Source organism: Oncorhynchus mykiss, unplaced genomic scaffold (genome assembly GCF_057628025.1).
Source record: "Oncorhynchus mykiss isolate SJ-2025 unplaced genomic scaffold, ASM5762802v1 scaffold103, whole genome shotgun sequence".
NCBI lineage: Eukaryota > Metazoa > Chordata > Actinopteri > Salmoniformes > Salmonidae > Oncorhynchus > Oncorhynchus mykiss.
Genome location: NW_028322102.1, coordinates 1562485 through 1582500, shown reverse-complemented (window position 1 = coordinate 1582500; position 20016 = coordinate 1562485). Strand labels below are relative to the sequence as shown.

At 40.0% G+C, this 20016-nt stretch overlaps 1 protein-coding gene across 4 annotated transcripts in view; it reads left to right on the top strand.

Moving 5' to 3' along the window:
- LOC110513667 (dedicator of cytokinesis protein 1) overlaps positions 1 to 20016 on the top strand; it is a 636864-nt gene that overhangs the window by 247696 nt on the left and 369152 nt on the right. For all 4 annotated transcript variants that reach the window (XM_090228873.1, XM_090228870.1, XM_090228871.1 and 1 more), the window contains exon 27: positions 3660 to 3755. In XM_090228873.1, coding sequence (XP_090084999.1) covers positions 3660 to 3755 — 96 coding nt within the window. The remainder of the gene's footprint in view (positions 1 to 3659; positions 3756 to 20016) is intronic.

Below are 20016 nucleotides of genomic sequence, written 5' to 3'. Positions count from 1 at the left end.
GGTATAATATGGTAGTGGATCATTGATGTTATGGTAGAATATGGTAGTGGATCATTGATGTTATGGTAGAATATGGTAGTGGATTAACCTTTCTGATCTCCCCATCCCGGATCCGGGTTCGTGAATACAGACTCAAGCTCATTACCATAACCCAACGTTAACTATTCATGAAAATCGCAAATGAAATGAAATAAATATGCTAGCTCTCAAGCTTAGCCTTTTGTTAACAACACTGTCATCTCAGATTTTCAAAATATGCTTCTCAACCATTGCAAAACAAGCATTTGTGTAACAATATTGATGGCTAACGTAGCATTTAGCATTAGCATTCAGCTGGCAACATTTACACAAAAAAACAGAAAAGCATTAAAAAAAATAATTTACCTTTGAAGAACTTCAGATGTTTTCAATGAGGAGACTCTCAGATAGCAAATGTTCAGTTTTTCCTGAAAGATTATTTGTTTAGGACAAATCGCTCCGTTTTCTGCGTCACGTTTAGCTATGAAAAAACCCCTGTATCCAGGATTGTGTAAATCTATCAGCAAGCTCATTAGCATAACACAACGTTAACTATTTATGAAAATCGCAAATGAAATGAAATAAATATGCCATCTCTCAAGCTTAGCCTTTTGTAAACAACACTGTCATCTCAGATTTTCAAAATATGCTTCTCAACCATAGGAAAACAATAATTTGTGTAAAAGTAGCTAGCTAGAGTTAGCATTTCGCGTTAGCATTTAGCGTTAGCATTAGCATCCAGCACGCAACATTAACAAAAACATAAAAGCCTTCAAATAAAATCATTTACCTTTGAAGAACTTCTGATGTTTTCAATGAGGATACTCTCAGTTAGATAGCAGATGCTCAGTTTTTCCAAAAAGATTCCTTGTGTATTAGAAATAGCTCCGTTTTATACATCACATTTGGCTACCAAAAAAAATCCATAAATTCAGTCCTCAAAACGCAAACTTTTTTCCAAATTAACTCCATAATATCGACTGAAAACATGGCAAACGTTGTTTAGAATTAATCATCAAGGTGTTTTTCACATATCTCTTCATTGATACATCGTTCTTGGACACATGCTTTCTCCCCTGAATCAAATGGTAAAGTAGAAGCAGCTGGCAATTGCGCACCGAATTCGACGCAGGACACCAGGCGGACACTTGGAAAATGTAGTCTCTTATGGTCAATCTTCCAATGATATGCCTACAAATACGTCACAATGCTGCTAAGACCTTGGGCGAACGACAGAAAGTGTAGGCTCATTCGTTGCGCAATCACAGCCATATAAGGAGAGAATGGAAAACAGAGCTTCAGAAATTCTGCTAATTCCTGGGTGATGCATCATCTTGGTTTCGCCTGTAGAATGAGTTCTGGGGCACTTACAGACAAAATCTTTGCAGATTCTGAAACTTCAGAGTGTTTTCTTTCCAAAACTGTCAAGAATATGCATAGTCGAGCATCTTTTCGTGACAAAATATCGCGCTTAAAACGGGAACGTTTTTTATCCAAAAATGAAATAGCGCCCCTAGAGTTCTAACTGGTTAATGATGTTATGGTAGTGGATCATTGATGTTCTGGTAGAATCTGGTAGTGGGTCATTGATGTTATGGTATAATATGGTAGTGGGTCATTGATGTTATGGTATAATATGGTAGTGGGTCATTGATGTTATGGTATAATATGGTAGTGGGTCATTGATGTTATGGTAGAATATGGTAGTGGATCATTGATGTTATGGTAGAATATGGTAGTGGATCATTGATGTTATGGTAGTGGATCATTGATGTTCTGGTAGAATATGGTAGTGGGTCATTGATGTTCTGGTAGAATATGGTAGTGGGTCATTGATGTTCTGGTAGAATATGGTAGTTGGTCATTGATGTTATGGTATAATATGGTAGTGGGTTAATGATGTTATGGTAGAATATGGTAGTGGATCATTGATGTTCTGGTAGAATATGGTAGTGGGTCATTGATGTTATGGTATAATATGGTAGTGGGTCATTGATGTTATGGTATAATATGGTAGTGGATCATTGATGTTCTGGTAGAATATGGTAGTGGGTCATTGATGTTATGTTATGGTAAAATATGGTAGTGGGTCATTGATGTTCTGGTATAATATGGTAGTGGATCATTGATGTTCTGGTAGAATATGGTAGTGGGTCATTGATGTTCTGGTATAATATGGTAGTGGGTCATTGATGTTCTGGTAGAATATGGTAGTGGGTCATTGATGTTATGGTAGAATATGGTAGTGGATCATTGATGTTCTGGTAGAATATGGTAGTGGGTCATTGATGTTATGTTATGGTAAAATATGGTAGTGGGTCATTGATGTTCTGGTATAATATGGTAGTGGATCATTGATGTTATGGGGCTATTTGTCTTCCACTGGTCCTGGGGGTCTTGTTTAAGGTCAACAGCATCATGAACTTTACCAAGTACCAGGACATTTTAGCCCAAAACGTGGTTGCCTGAAAATGGGCCCCAAGTAGATCTTCCATCAAGACAACAACCCCAAGCACATGGGGGCGGCAGGGTAGTCTAGTGGTTAGAGCGTTGGACTAGTAACCGAAAGGTTGCAAGATGGAATCTCTGAGCTGACAAGGTAAAAATCTGTTGTTCTGTGACACTGAGGCCGAGCCAATCATCCTCTCAGCTGAGAGGCCTCTTTTGTTCCCCCTGATCAAGGCAGTGTTCCCCGGTAGGCCATCATTGTAAATAAGAGTTTGTTCTTAACTGACTTGCCTAGTTAAATACATTTTTTTCCCCTGCTCTAATTACGTTGGTAACCAGTTTATAACAGCAATAAGGCTCCTCTGGGATGTGAAATATGGTCAGTATACCACAGCTAACAGGTGTATCCAGGCACTCCGCGTTGCGTCGTGCTTAAGTACAGCCCTTAGCAGTGGTATATTGGTGATATACCACACCCCCTCATGCCTTACTGCTTAAATATATCACAAACCCCAAGGTGCCTTATTGCTGTTATAAACTGGTTAACCGACATAAAACAAGCATGTTTGCATCATACCCGTTATATATTGTCTGATATACGCACAGTTGAACTACTGTTTCAGCCTATTAGCATCCAGGAACCAAACTAGCCAGTTTGATAAATATCGACATACACTGTTGAAAACATTCTAGTCTATAGATTTCCTCAGTGAAATATCAGCCTAACATAATCTCTTGTCTTCCTCCTCCTCCTCCTCCTCTTTCTCCTCCTTTTTCTCCTATTTCTCCTCATTCTCCTATTTCTCCTCATCCTCCTTTTTCTCCTCATCCTCCTCCTCTTTCTCCTTATCCTCCTCCTCATCCTCCTTTTTCTCCTCATCCTCCTCCTCTTTCTCCTTATCCTCCTCCTCATCCTCCTCTTTCTCCTCCTCCTCCTCGTCTTTCTCTTTCTCCTCCTCCTCGTCTTTCTCTTTCTCCTCCTCCTCATAATCCTCATCCTCCTCCTCCCTCCTCCTCCTCCTCATAATCCTCATCCTCCTCCTCCCTCCTCCTCCCTCCTCCTCCCTCCTCATCCTCCCTCCTCCCTCCTCATCCTCCTCTTTCTCCTCATCCTCCTCTTTCTCCTCCTCATCCTCCTCCTCCTCTCCTCCTCCTCCTCTCCTCCTCCTCCTCTTCCTCCTCCTCGTGTCCAGGGTCCTACTCAGTGGCATGTCCAGATCATCATGGAGAAGCTCCTGAGGACCGTCAACAGAACAGTCATCTCCATGGGCAGAGACTCTCCTCTCATTGTAAGTGACTCTTCGTCAAACCTCCCAAACCAACCTCGTGAACCTCCTAAAACTCTCTTCCTACTTCTTCCCTACTCTACTGTGTCTGTGAATCTGACAACCAGGATTTCAGGAAAAACCCTGGCAACTTCTGATAAAAGTTTCTAGAATTGTGCAACTCTAATCGTCCCTCTGCGACATCAACTTCAACCCACAGCACCACAGAGCGATAGAAACCGTGTTGTAAGTGAGTCGTCCCTCGACTCACACAGCTTCATGTAGATTCAGTCCAAAGGTTCCCTTGATCTGCCTCACTGCTCTCATCTGCTTGATGAGCCCCGACATGGCATATTTCAGTGTGTACCGTGTGTGTGTGTACCGTGTGTGTGTGTACCGTGTGTGTGTGTACCGTGTGTGTGTACCGTGTGTGTGTACCATGTGTGTGTACCGTGTGTGTGTACCGTGTGTGTGTACCGTGTGTGTGTGTGTGTGTACCGTGTGTGTGTGTACCGTGTGTGTGTGTGTGTGTGTGTGTGTGTGTGTGTGTGTGTGTGTGCCGTGTGTGTGTAACCCCACTACAGTCTGACTGTCTCTCCTTAGAGACCTACCTTAACCCCACTACAGTCTGACTGTCTCTTAGAGACCTACCTTAACCCCACTACAGTCTGACTGCCTCTCCTTAGAGACCTACCTTAACCCCACTACAGTCTGACTGCCTCTCCTTAGAGACCTACCTTAACCCCACTACAGTCTGACTGCCTCTCCTTAGAGACCTACCTTAACCCCACTACAGTCTGACTGCCTCTCCTTAGAGACCTACCTTAACCCCACTACAGTCTGACTGCCTCTCCTTAGAGACCTACCTTAACCCCACTACAGTCTGACTGCCTCTCCTTAGAGACCTACCTTAACCCCACTACAGTCTGACTGCCTCTCCTTAGAGACCTACCTTAACCCCACTACAGTCTGACTGCCTCTCCTTAGAGACCTACCTTAACCCCACTACAGTCTGACTGCCTCTCCTTAGAGACCTACCTTAACCCCACTACAGTCTGACTGTCTCTCCTTAGAGACCTACCTTAACCCCACTACAGTCTGACTGTCTCTTAGAGACCTACCTTAACCCCACTACAGTCTGACTGTCTCTTAGAGACCTACCTTAACCCCACTACAGTCTGACTGCCTCTCCTTAGAGACCTACCTTAACCCCACTACAGTCTGACTGCCTCTCCTTAGAGACCTACCTTAACCCCACTACAGTCTGACTGCCTCTCCTTAGATACCTACCTCAACCCCACTACAGTCTGACTGTCTCTCCATAGAGACCTACCTTAACCCCACTACAGTCTGACTGTCTCTCCTTAGAGACCTACCTTAACCCCACTACAGTCTGACTGCCTCTCCTTAGAGACCTACCTTAACCCCACTACAGTCTGACTGCCTCTCCATAGAGACCTGTGTGTGAGCCTCAACTCCCAGCCCTCTGTCTCTGTGAGCTGCTGTCCGTCATTGCATTTAAAGCAGTAGGTCTGTTATTATGTAATGATCAATAAGAACAGGCTTGACTTTCGAACAGACCCGAGACCCAGTTAGACTGACTGCATCTAACTGACCTTGTTCTTCTGAGCTGAGTTGCAGGAAGCCACTTAGATGTACATTTATCCTTTAAATTTCTCTATTCTCCCTTTCCCCTCTCATTCTCCCTCTCTCTCCCATCTCATTCTCCCTCTCTCTCTCCCTCTCTCTCCCCTCTCTCTCCCCTCTCGTTCTCCCTCTCTCTCCCCTCTCATTCTCCCTCTCTCTCCCCTCTCATTCTCCCTCTCTCCCCTCTCATTCTCCCTCTCTCTCTCCCTCTCTCTCCGCTCTCATTCTCCCTCTCTCCCCTCTCATTCTCCCTCTCTCCCCTCTCATTCTCCCTCTCTCTCCCCTCTCATTCTCCCTCTCTCTCCCCTCTCATTCTCCCTATCTCTCCCCTCTCATTCTCCCTCTCTCTCCCCTCTCATTCTGCCTCTCTCTCCCCTCTCATTCTGCCTCTCTCTCCCCTCTCATTCTCCCTCTCTCTCCCCTCTCATTCTCCCTCTCTCTCCCCTCTCATTCTGCCTCTCTCTCCCCTCTCATTCTGCCTCTCTCTCCCCTCTCATTCTCCCTCTCTCTCACCTCTCATTCTCCCTCTCTCTCCCCTCTCATTCTGCCTCTCATTCTCCCTCTCTCTCCCCTCTCATTCTCCCTCTCTCTCCCCTCTCATTCTGCCTCATTCTCCCTCTCTCCCCCCTTTCATTCTCCCTCTTTCTTCCTCTCTCCATCCTCAGTTTAATACAGCTCTGATTCCATCCTGATTGAAATACAGCTCTGATTCCATCCTGATTGTAATACAGCTCTGATTCCATCCTGATTGTAATTAGCTCTGATTCCATCCTCAGTTTAATACAGCTCTATTATATCCTCAGTTTAATACAGCTCTGATTCCATCCTCAGTTTAATACAGCTCTATTATATCCTCAGTTTAATGCAGCTCTGATTCCATCCTGATTGTAATACAGATCTGATTCTATCCTCAGTGTAATACAACTCTGATTATATCCTCAGTTTAATTCAGCTCTGATTCCATCCTCAGTTTAATAAAGCTCTGATTCCATCCTCAGTTTAATACAGCTCCGATTCCATCCTGATTGTAATTAGTTCTGATTCCATCCTCAGTTTAATTCAGCTCTGATTCCATCCTGATTGTAATACAGCCTGTCTGTAGTCCTGATTGTAATACAGCTCTGATTCCATCCTGATTGTAATACAGCTCTGATTCCATCCTCAGTTTAATAAAGCTTTGATTCCATCCTCAGTTTAATACAGCTCTGATTCCATCCTGATTGTAATACAGCTCTGATTCCATCCTCAGTTTAATACAACTCTGATTCCATCCTGATTGTAATACAGCTCTGATTCCATCCTCAGTTTAATTCAGCTCTGATTCCATCCTGATTGTAATACAGCTCTGATTCCATCCTGATTGTAATACAGCTCTGATTCCATCCTCAGTTTAATACAGCTCTGATTCCATCCTGATTGTAATACAGCTCTGATTCCATCCTCAGTGTAATACAGCCTGTCTGTAGTCCTGATTGTAATACAGCTCTGATTCCATCCTGATTGCAATACAGCTCTTATTCCATCCTCAGTTTAATACAGCTTTGATTCCATCCTCAGTTTAATACAGCTCTGATTCCATCCTGATTGTAATACAGCTCTGATTCCATCCTCAGTTTAATTCAGCTCTGATTCCATCCTGATTGTAATTAGTTCTGATTCCATCCTGATTGTAATACAGCTCTGATTCCATCCTCAGTTTAATACAGCTCTGATTCCATCCTCAGTTTAATACAGCTCTGATTCCATCCTCAGTTTAATACAGCTCTGATTCCATCCTCAGTTTAATACAGCTCTGATTCCATCCTGATTGTAATACAGCTCTGATTCCATCCTCAGTTTAATTCAGCTCTGATTCCATCCTGATTGTAATTAGTTCTGATTCCATCCTGATTGTAATACAGCTCTGATTCCATCCTCAGTTTAATACAGCTCTGATTCCATCCTCAGTTTAATACAGCTCTGATTCCATCCTCAGTTTAATACAGCTCTGATTCCATCCTCAGTTTAATACAGCTCTGATTCCATCCTCAGTTTAATACAGCTCTGATTCCATCCTCAGTTTAATACAGCTCTGATTCTATCCTGATTGTAATTAGTTCTGATTCCATCCTCAGTTTAATACAGCTCTGATTCCATCCTGATTGTAATACAGCTCTGATTCCATCCTCAGTGTAATACAGCCTGTCTGTAGTCCTGATTGTAATACAGCTCTGATTCCATCCTGATTGCAATACAGCTCTTATTCCATCCTCAGTTTAATACAGCTTTGATTCCATCCTCAGTTTAATACAGCTCTGATTCCATCCTGATTGTAATACAGCTCTGATTCCATCCTCAGTTTAATTCAGCTCTGATTCCATCCTGATTGTAATTAGTTCTGATTCCATCCTGATTGTAATACAGCTCTGATTCCATCCTCAGTTTAATACAGCTCTGATTCCATCCTCAGTTTAATACAGCTCTGATTCCATCCTCAGTTTAATACAGCTCTGATTCCATCCTCAGTTTAATACAGCTCTGATTCCATCCTGATTGTAATACAGCTCTGATTCCATCCTCAGTTTAATTCAGCTCTGATTCCATCCTGATTGTAATTAGTTCTGATTCCATCCTGATTGTAATACAGCTCTGATTCCATCCTCAGTTTAATACAGCTCTGATTCCATCCTCAGTTTAATACAGCTCTGATTCCATCCTCAGTTTAATACAGCTCTGATTCCGTCCTCAGTTTAATACAGCTCTGATTCCATCCTCAGTTTAATACAGCTCTGATTCCATCCTCAGTTTAATACAGCTCTGATTCCATCCTCAGTTTAATACAGCTCTGATTCTATCCTGATTGTAATTAGTTCTGATTCCATCCTCAGTTTAATACAGCTCTGATTCCATCCTGATTGTAATACAGCTCTGATTCCATCCTCAGTGTAATACAGCCTGTCTGTAGTCCTGATTGTAATACAGCTCTGATTCCATCCTGATTGCAATACAGCTCTTATTCCATCCTCAGTTTAATACAGCTTTGATTCCATCCTCAGTTTAATACAGCTCTGATTCCATCCTGATTGTAATACAGCTCTGATTCCATCCTCAGTTTAATTCAGCTCTGATTCCATCCTGATTGTAATTAGTTCTGATTCCATCCTGATTGTAATACAGCTCTGATTCCATCCTCAGTTTAATACAGCTCTGATTCCATCCTCAGTTTAATACAGCTCTGATTCCATCCTCAGTTTAATACAGCTCTGATTCCATCCTCAGTTTAATACAGCTCTGATTCCATCCTGATTGTAATACAGCTCTGATTCCATCCTCAGTTTAATTCAGCTCTGATTCCATCCTGATTGTAATTAGTTCTGATTCCATCCTGATTGTAATACAGCTCTGATTCCATCCTCAGTTTAATACAGCTCTGATTCCATCCTCAGTTTAATACTGCTCTGATTCTATCCTGATTGTAATACCGCTCTGATTCCGTCCTCAGTTTAATACAGCTCTGATTCCATCCTCAGTTTAATACAGCTCTGATTCCATCCTGATTGTAATACAGCTCTGATTCCATCCTCAGTTTAATTCAGCTCTGATTCCATCCTGATTGTAATTAGTTCTGATTCCATCCTGATTGTAATACAGCTCTGATTCCATCCTCAGTTTAATACAGCTCTGATTCCATCCTCAGTTTAATACAGCTCTGATTCCATCCTCAGTTTAATACAGCTCTGATTCCATCCTCAGTTTAATACAGCTCTGATTCCATCCTCAGTTTAATACAGCTCTGATTCCATCCTCAGTTTAATACAGCTCTGATTCCATCCTCAGTTTAATACAGCTCTGATTCCATCCTCAGTTTAATACAGTTCTGATTCCATCCTCAGTTTAATACAGCTCTGATTCCATCCTCAGTTTAATACAGCTCTGATTCTATCCTGATTGTAATTAGTTCTGATTCCATCCTCAGTTTAATACAGCTCTGATTCCATCCTGATTGTAATACAGCTCTGATTCCATCCTCAGTGTAATACAGCCTGTCTGTAGTCCTGATTGTAATACAGCTCTGATTCCATCCTGATTGCAATACAGCTCTTATTCCATCCTCAGTTTAATACAGCTTTGATTCCATCCTCAGTTTAATACAGCTCTGATTCCATCCTGATTGTAATACAGCTCTGATTCCATCCTCAGTTTAATTCAGCTCTGATTCCATCCTGATTGTAATTAGTTCTGATTCCATCCTGATTGTAATACAGCTCTGATTCCATCCTCAGTTTAATACAGCTCTGATTCCATCCTCAGTTTAATACAGCTCTTATTCCATCCTCAGTTTAATACAGCTTTGATTCCATCCTCAGTTTAATACAGCTCTGATTCCATCCTGATTGTAATACAGCTCTGATTCCATCCTCAGTTTAATTCAGCTCTGATTCCATCCTGATTGTAATTAGTTCTGATTCCATCCTGATTGTAATACAGCTCTGATTCCATCCTCAGTTTAATACAGCTCTGATTCCATCCTCAGTTTAATACAGCTCTGATTCCATCCTCAGTTTAATACAGCTCTGATTCCATCCTCAGTTTAATACAGCTCTGATTCCATCCTGATTGTAATACAGCTCTGATTCCATCCTCAGTTTAATTCAGCTCTGATTCCATCCTGATTGTAATTAGTTCTGATTCCATCCTGATTGTAATACAGCTCTGATTCCATCCTCAGTTTAATACAGCTCTGATTCCATCCTCAGTTTAATACTGCTCTGATTCTATCCTGATTGTAATACCGCTCTGATTCCGTCCTCAGTTTAATACAGCTCTGATTCCATCCTCAGTTTAATACAGCTCTGATTCCATCCTGATTGTAATACAGCTCTGATTCCATCCTCAGTTTAATTCAGCTCTGATTCCATCCTGATTGTAATTAGTTCTGATTCCATCCTGATTGTAATACAGCTCTGATTCCATCCTCAGTTTAATACAGCTCTGATTCCATCCTCAGTTTAATACAGCTCTGATTCCATCCTCAGTTTAATACAGCTCTGATTCCATCCTCAGTTTAATACAGCTCTGATTCCATCCTCAGTTTAATACAGCTCTGATTCCATCCTCAGTTTAATACAGCTCTGATTCCATCCTCAGTTTAATACAGCTCTGATTCCATCCTCAGTTTAATACAGCTCTGATTCCATCCTGATTCTAATACAGCTCTGATTCCATCCTCAGTTTAATACAGCTCTGATTCCATCCTCAGTTTAATACAGCTCTGATTCTATCCTGATTGTAATTAGTTCTGATTCCATCCTCAGTTTAATACAGCTCTGATTCCATCCTGATTGTAATACAGCTCTGATTCCATCCTCAGTGTAATACAGCCTGTCTGTAGTCCTGATTGTAATACAGCTCTGATTCCATCCTGATTGCAATACAGCTCTTATTCCATCCTCAGTTTAATACAGCTTTGATTCCATCCTCAGTTTAATACAGCTCTGATTCCATCCTGATTGTAATACAGCTCTGATTCCATCCTCAGTTTAATTCAGCTCTGATTCCATCCTGATTGTAATTAGTTCTGATTCCATCCTGATTGTAATACAGCTCTGATTCCATCCTCAGTTTAATACAGCTCTGATTCCATCCTCAGTTTAATACAGCTCTGATTCCATCCTCAGTTTAATACAGCTCTGATTCCATCCTCAGTTTAATACAGCTCTGATTCCATCCTGATTGTAATACAGCTCTGATTCCATCCTCAGTTTAATTCAGCTCTGATTCCATCCTGATTGTAATTAGTTCTGATTCCATCCTGATTGTAATACAGCTCTGATTCCATCCTCAGTTTAATACAGCTCTGATTCCATCCTCAGTTTAATACAGCTCTGATTCCATCCTCAGTTTAATACAGCTCTGATTCCGTCCTCAGTTTAATACAGCTCTGATTCCATCCTCAGTTTAATACAGCTCTGATTCCATCCTCAGTTTAATACAGCTCTGATTCCATCCTCAGTTTAATACAGCTCTGATTCTATCCTGATTGTAATTAGTTCTGATTCCATCCTCAGTTTAATACAGCTCTGATTCCATCCTGATTGTAATACAGCTCTGATTCCATCCTCAGTGTAATACAGCCTGTCTGTAGTCCTGATTGTAATACAGCTCTGATTCCATCCTGATTGCAATACAGCTCTTATTCCATCCTCAGTTTAATACAGCTTTGATTCCATCCTCAGTTTAATACAGCTCTGATTCCATCCTGATTGTAATACAGCTCTGATTCCATCCTCAGTTTAATTCAGCTCTGATTCCATCCTGATTGTAATTAGTTCTGATTCCATCCTGATTGTAATACAGCTCTGATTCCATCCTCAGTTTAATACAGCTCTGATTCCATCCTCAGTTTAATACAGCTCTGATTCCATCCTCAGTTTAATACAGCTCTGATTCCATCCTCAGTTTAATACAGCTCTGATTCCATCCTGATTGTAATACAGCTCTGATTCCATCCTCAGTTTAATTCAGCTCTGATTCCATCCTGATTGTAATTAGTTCTGATTCCATCCTGATTGTAATACAGCTCTGATTCCATCCTCAGTTTAATACAGCTCTGATTCCATCCTCAGTTTAATACAGCTCTGATTCCATCCTCAGTTTAATACAGCTCTGATTCCGTCCTCAGTTTAATACAGCTCTGATTCCATCCTCAGTTTAATACAGCTCTGATTCCATCCTCAGTTTAATACAGCTCTGATTCCATCCTCAGTTTAATACAGCTCTGATTCTATCCTGATTGTAATTAGTTCTGATTCCATCCTCAGTTTAATACAGCTCTGATTCCATCCTGATTGTAATACAGCTCTGATTCCATCCTCAGTGTAATACAGCCTGTCTGTAGTCCTGATTGTAATACAGCTCTGATTCCATCCTGATTGCAATACAGCTCTTATTCCATCCTCAGTTTAATACAGCTTTGATTCCATCCTCAGTTTAATACAGCTCTGATTCCATCCTGATTGTAATACAGCTCTGATTCCATCCTCAGTTTAATTCAGCTCTGATTCCATCCTGATTGTAATTAGTTCTGATTCCATCCTGATTGTAATACAGCTCTGATTCCATCCTCAGTTTAATACAGCTCTGATTCCATCCTCAGTTTAATACAGCTCTGATTCCATCCTCAGTTTAATACAGCTCTGATTCCATCCTCAGTTTAATACAGCTCTGATTCCATCCTGATTGTAATACAGCTCTGATTCCATCCTCAGTTTAATTCAGCTCTGATTCCATCCTGATTGTAATTAGTTCTGATTCCATCCTGATTGTAATACAGCTCTGATTCCATCCTCAGTTTAATACAGCTCTGATTCCATCCTCAGTTTAATACAGCTCTGATTCCATCCTCAGTTTAATACAGCTCTGATTCCATCCTCAGTTTAATACAGCTCTGATTCCATCCTCAGTTTAATACAGCTCTGATTCCATCCTCAGTTTAATACAGCTCTGATTCCATCCTCAGTTTAATACAGCTCTGATTCTATCCTGATTGTAATTAGTTCTGATTCCATCCTCAGTTTAATACAGCTCTGATTCCATCCTGATTGTAATACAGCTCTGATTCCATCCTCAGTGTAATACAGCCTGTCTGTAGTCCTGATTGTAATACAGCTCTGATTCCATCCTGATTGCAATACAGCTCTTATTCCATCCTCAGTTTAATACAGCTTTGATTCCATCCTCAGTTTAATACAGCTCTGATTCCATCCTGATTCTAATACAGCTCTGATTCCATCCTCAGTTTAATTCAGCTCTGATTCCATCCTGATTGTAATTAGTTCTGATTCCATCCTGATTGTAATACAGCTCTGATTCCATCCTCAGTTTAATACAGCTCTGATTCCATCCTCAGTTTAATACAGCTCTGATTCCATCCTCAGTTTAATACAGCTCTGATTCCATCCTCAGTTTAATACAGCTCTGATTCTATCCTGATTGTAATACAGCTCTGATTCCATCCTCAGTTTAATACAGCTCTGATTCCATCCTCAGTTTAATACTGCTCTGATTCTATCCTGATTGTAATACCGCTCTGATTCCATCCTCAGTTTAATACAGCTCTGATTCCATCCTCAGTTTAATACAGCTCTGATTCCATCCTGATTGTAATACAGCTCTGATTCCATCCTCAGTTTAATTCAGCTCTGATTCCATCCTGATTGTAATTAGTTCTGATTCCATCCTGATTGTAATACAGCTCTGATTCCATCCTCAGTTTAATACAGCTCTGATTCCATCCTCAGTTTAATACAGCTCTGATTCCATCCTCAGTTTAATACAGCTCTGATTCCATCCTCTGTTTAATACAGCTCTGATTCCATCCTCAGTTTAATACAGCTCTGAATCCATCCTCAGTTTAATACAGCTCTGATTCCATCCTCAGTTTAATACAGCTCTGATTCCATCCTCAGTTTAATACAGTTCTGATTCCATCCTCAGTTTAATACAGCTCTGATTCCATCCTCAGTTTAATACAGCTCTGATTCTATCCTGATTGTAATTAGTTCTGATTCCATCCTGATTGTAATACAGCTCTGATTCCATCCTCAGTGTAATACAGCTCTGATTCTATCCTGATTGTAATTACTTCTGATTCTGTCCTTAGTTTAATACAGCCTGTCTGTTGTCCTGATTGTAATACAGCCTGTCTGTTGTCCTGATTGTAATACAGCCTGTCTGTCCTCCACCACTTCACGCTACCCACAGTACTGCAGCAGGACACACATAGAAAGCAGAATCATAGTGAGATATGGCGCTGCATCATAATGTCTTGATGCAGACGAGCAGCGCCCTGCGTTCCCTCGTAGAGATGAACACACAACGTGTAGTCCTTTCCAGACCCGTCTTCCAGCTGCCTGCTGTGTCAGTTGGTATTAAAACCTGCATCGTATTACTAGTATCTCTATCACTACCGACCAACACCACATAAAATAACATTTACTATGGATTAGTACATTGTTTATTCATTTATTAATCATTACGTCATTAAGATAGTTATTCACACATTTATAAACCACATTTTGATGTATTTCCTTGTCTGTTCCAAAGGCTAGAACTGAGATGGGGGTGGAAAAAATAAATATGTTTTTCCCATAATGCCCCTTCATCCTGGAACATGCTTCTGAAGATTGTAAAGTTAGGAGAGTTAGTGTCCTTGTCTGTTTTTAAGACTCTGATCGACAACACTGTTTGTGATAACTGCAGTTGTTTCTAATCTTTAACCTGTGATACTTTGTCTTGTGTATTCTGTATTTCTCTGTCATGTTTTATGGACTCGCTGCTGTTTCCATGTTTTACCTTCTTGCCAGGTCTCCCTTCGCAAAATAGGTTTTTAGCCTCAATGGGATTTTACCTGGTGAAGTAAAGGTTCATGAACAATACGTAATAATGATTGGTAAGAACATTCATAAGATGTATATACTTATAAACCATTTACTATTGGGGCGGCAGGGTAGCCTAGTGGTTAGAGCGTTGGACTAGTAACCAGAAGGTTCCAAGTTCAAATCTCCGAGCTGACAAGGTACAAATCTGTCGTTCTGCCCCTGAACAGGCAGTTAACCCCACTGTTCCCCCGTAGGCCGTCATTGAACATAATAATTTTTTCTTAACTGACTTGCCTTGTTAAATAAATATATTTTTGCGTGGCTCATCTCAAGTGCTATTTAGACTTTAGAAATGGTTTGAGTGACTGGTGTAATTTGTCACTAAAAGATGGACATGCCGTTGTTAAACATCCCAGCCAGTACCTGATGCCCCTTGAGGTCTCAAAATGTCCCCTAGAACATATCAGTAGTGAACGTTATATATGATGCCGCCAACCCCGTGCTTCACGGTTGGGATGGTGTTCTTCGGCTTGCAAGACTCCCCCTTTTGTGATGCCACCACCCCCATGCTTCACGGTTGGGATGGTGTTCTTCGGCTTGCAAGACTCCCCCTTTTTCCTCCAAACATAACGATGGTCGTTGTGGCCAAACAGTTCTAATTTAATTTCATCAGACTAGGAGGACATTTCTCCAAAAAGTACAGTCTTTGTCCCCATGTGCAGTTGCAAACCGTAGTCTGACTTTTTTATGGAGGTTTTGGAGCAGTGACTTCTTCCTTGCTGAGCGGCCTTTCAGGTTCTGTTGATATAGGACTCATTTTTACTGTGGATATAGATACTTTTGTTCCTGTTTCCTCCAGCATCTTCACAAGGTCCTTTGCTGTTATTCTGGGATTGATTTGTACTTTTCGCACCGAAGTACGTTCATCTCTAGGAGACAGAACGAGTCTCCTTCCTGAGCGGTATGACGGCAGCGTGGTCCCATGATGTTTATACTTGTGTACTATTGTTTGTACAGATGAATGTGGTACCTTCAGGCGTTTGGAAATTTCTCCCAAGAATGAACCAGACTTGTGGAGGTCTACAATCTTTTTTTTCTGAGGTCTTGGCTGATTTCTTTTGATTTTCCCATGATGTCAAGCAAAGAGGCACTGAGTTTGAAGGTAGGCCTTGAAATACATCCACAGGTACACCTCCAATTGACTCAAGTTATTAGCCTATCAGAAGCTTCTAAAGCCATGACATTTTCTGTAATTTTCCAAGCTGTTTAAAGGCACAGTCAACTTAGTGTATAGTTGTCTTCTGACCCACTGAAATTGTGATAGTGAATTATAAGTGAAATAATCTGTCTGTAAACAATTGTTGGAAAAATGACTTGTGTCATGCACAAAGTAGATGTCCTAACTGACTTGCCAAAACTATAGTTTGTTAACGAGAGATGTGTGGAGTGGTTGAAAAACAAGTTTTAATGACCCCAACCTAAGTGTTTGTACATTTTCGACTTCAACTGTATGTTCTCCCCTCCTATGTTCCAAAATGTGGTGTGTTCTCTCTGTCATGTTGAGATCTTTGTTTCTGTGTGTTTTTATGTCATGTTGAGATCTTTGTTTCTGTGTGTCTCTCTGTCATGTTGAGATCTTTGTTTCTGTGTGTTTCTATGTCATGTTGAGATCTTTGTTTCTGTGTTTTTCCTCTGTCATGTTGAGATCTTTGTTTCTGTGTGTTTCTCTGCCATGTTGAGATCTTTGTTTCTGTGTGTTTCTATGTCATGTTGAGATCTTTGTTTCTGTGTGTTTCTATGTCATGTTGACATCTTTGTTTCTGTGTGTTTCTATGTCATGTTGAGATCTTTGTTTCTGTGTGTTTCTATGTCATGTTGAGATCTTTGTTTCTGTGTGTTTCTATGTCATGTTGAGATCTTTGTTTATGTGTGTTTCTATGTCATGTTGAGATCTTTGTTTCTGTGTGTTTCTATGTCATGTTGAGATCTTTGTTTATGTGTGTTTCTATGTCATGTTGAGATCTTTGTTTCTGTGTGTTTCTATGTCATGTTGAGATCTTTGTTTCTGTGTGTTTCTATGTCATGTTGAGATCTTTGTTTCTGTGTGTTTCTATGTCATGTTGAGATCTTTGTTTATGTGTGTTTCTATGTCATGTTGAGATCTTTGTTTCTGTGTGTTTCTATGTCATGTTGAGATCTTTGTTTATGTGTGTTTCTATGTCATGTTGAGATCTTTGTTTCTGTGTGTTTCTATGTCATGTTGAGATCTTTGTTTATGTGTGTTTCTATGTCATGTTGAGATCTTTGTTTCTGTGTGTTTCTATGTCATGTTGAGATCTTTGTTTCTGTGTGTTTCTATGTCATGTTGAGATCTTTGTTTCTGTGTGTTTCTATGTCATGTTGAGATCTTTGTTTTGTAATGACCTTCATGAACACACTGCTAATTTTTCACATTTTATTTTTTTGTATATTAAATTCGTTCAGTTTTTGATATTTTAAAAACAGTATAAAATACACAGTATTGCACATAGTAAGTAAATCAATTGCACTTCTTTTAAGGTGTACGTACAGATGAGCACATATTTATATGGTTTATGCTACAGTACAACTATTGGAGGAGAATCCCACCCTCCTTCCATAATACAAGAGAGAGTGGTGCTGGTAATGAAGTACTTATCAGCTAACAGGAAGCAGAGAGAGAGAGTGGTGCTGGTAATGAAGTACTTATCAGCTAACAGGAAGCAGAGAGAGAGAGTGGTGCTGGTAATGAAGTACTTATCAGCTAACAGGAAGCAGAGAGAGTGGTGCTGGTAATGAAGTACTTATCAGCTAACAGGAAGCAGAGAGAGTGGTGCTGGTAATGAAGTACTTATCAGCTAACAGGAAGCAGAGAGAGAGTGGTGCTGGTAATGAAGTACTTATCAGCTAACAGGAAGCAGAGAGAGAGAGTGGTGCTGGTAATGAAGTACTTATCAGCTAACAGGAAGCAGAGAGAGTGGTGCTGGTAATGAAGTACTTATCAGCTAACAGGAAGCAGAGAGAGAGAGTGTTGCTGGTAATGAAGTACTTATCAGGAAGCAGAGAGAGAGTGAGAGTGCATGGGGGCTGGCTGAGGAAGAATATAGAATATATACATCAGTATTATACCAGTAGTATGTCAGCACTAATATCAGTAGTATATCAGTACTAATATATGTAGTACTAATGCCAGTAGTATGTCAGCACTAATATCAGTAGTATATCAGTACTAATATATGTAGTACTAATAACAGTAGTATATCAGTACTAATTTATGTAGTACTAATACCAGTAGTATATCAGTACTAATATATGTATTACTAATGCCAGTAGTATATCAGTACTAATATATGTAGTACTAATACCAGTAGTATATCAGTACTAATACAAGTAGTATATCAGTACTAATACCAGTCGTATATCGGTACTAATATATGTAGTATGTCAGTAGTATATCAGTACTAATACCAGTAGTACTAATACCAGTAGTACATCAGTAATAATACCAGTAGTACTAATACCAGTAGTATATCAGTACTAATACCAGTAGTACTAATGCCAGTAACATATCCAGTAGTATACCAGTTGTATTACAGTAGTATTCCACCCATACCAGTAGCAATCATACTAGTAGTATACCAGTAGCAATCATACCAGTAGTATACCAGTAGTATACCAGTAGCAATCATACCAGTAATATACCAGTAGCAATCATACCAATAGTACACCAGTAGCAATCATACCAGTAGTACACCAGTAGCAATCGTACCAGTAGTATTCCAGTTGTATACCAGTAGTATACCAGTTGTATACCAGTAGTATACCAGTAGCACACATACCAGTTGTATACCAGTAGCAAGCATACCAGTAGTATACAAGTAATATTCCAGTTGTATACCAGTAATATTCCAGTTGTATACCAGTAGCATGCATATCAGTAGTATACCAGTTGTATACAAAGTTGCAAGCATACCAGTAGTATACCAGTTGTATTACAGTAGTATTCCACCCATACCAGTAGCAATCATACCAGTAGCAATCATACCATTAGTATACCATCCTTACCAGTAGTACTAATACCAGTATTGTACCAGTATGATACCAGTAGTATACCATCACTACCAGTAGTACTAATACCAGTATTGTACCAGTAGTACATAACCAGTAGTACTAATACCAGTATTGTACCAGTAGTATATAACCGGTAGTACTAATACCAGTATTGTACCAGTAGTACTAATACCAGTATTGTACCAGTAGTATATAACCAGTAGTACTAATACCAGTAGTATATAACCAGTAGTACTAATACCAGTATTGTACCATTAGTACATAACCAGTACTACTAATACCAGTAGTATATAACCAGTAGTACTAATACCAGTATTGTACCAGTAGTATATAACCAGTAGTACTAATACCAGTATTGTACCATTAGTACATAACCAGTAGTACTAATACCAGTAGTATATAACCAGTAGTACTAATACCAGTAGTATATAACCGGTAGTACTAATACCAGTATTGTACCATTAGTACATAACCAGTAGTACTAATACCAGTAGTATACAACCAGTAGTACTAATACCAGTAGTATATAACCAGTAGTACTAATGCCAGTAGTATATAACCAGTAGTACTAATACCAGTAGTATATAACCGGTAGTACTAATACCAGTAGTATATAACCGGTAGTACTAATACCAGTAGTATATAACCGGCAGTACTAATACCAGTAGTATATAACCGGTAGTACTAATACCAGTAGTATATATCCAGTAGTACTAATACCAGAAGTATATAACCAGTAGTACTAATACCAGAAGTATATAACCAGTAGTACTAATACCAGAAGTATATAACCAGTAGTACTAATACCAGAAGTATATAACCATTAGTACTAATACCAGAAGTATATAACCAGTAGTACTAATACCAGAAGTATATAACCAGTAGTACTAATACCAGTAGTATATAACCGGTAGTACTAATACCAGTATTGTACCAGTAGTACTAATACCAGTATTGTACCAGTAGTATATAACCAGTAGTACTAATACCAGTATTGTACCATTAGTACATAACCAGTAGTACTAATACCAGTAGTATATAACCAGTAGTACTAATACCAGTATTGTACCAGTAGTATATAACCAGTAGTACTAATACCAGTAGTATATAACCAGTAGTACTAATACCAGCATTGTACCAGTAGTATATAACCAGTAGTACTAATACCAGTAGTACTAATACCAGTATTG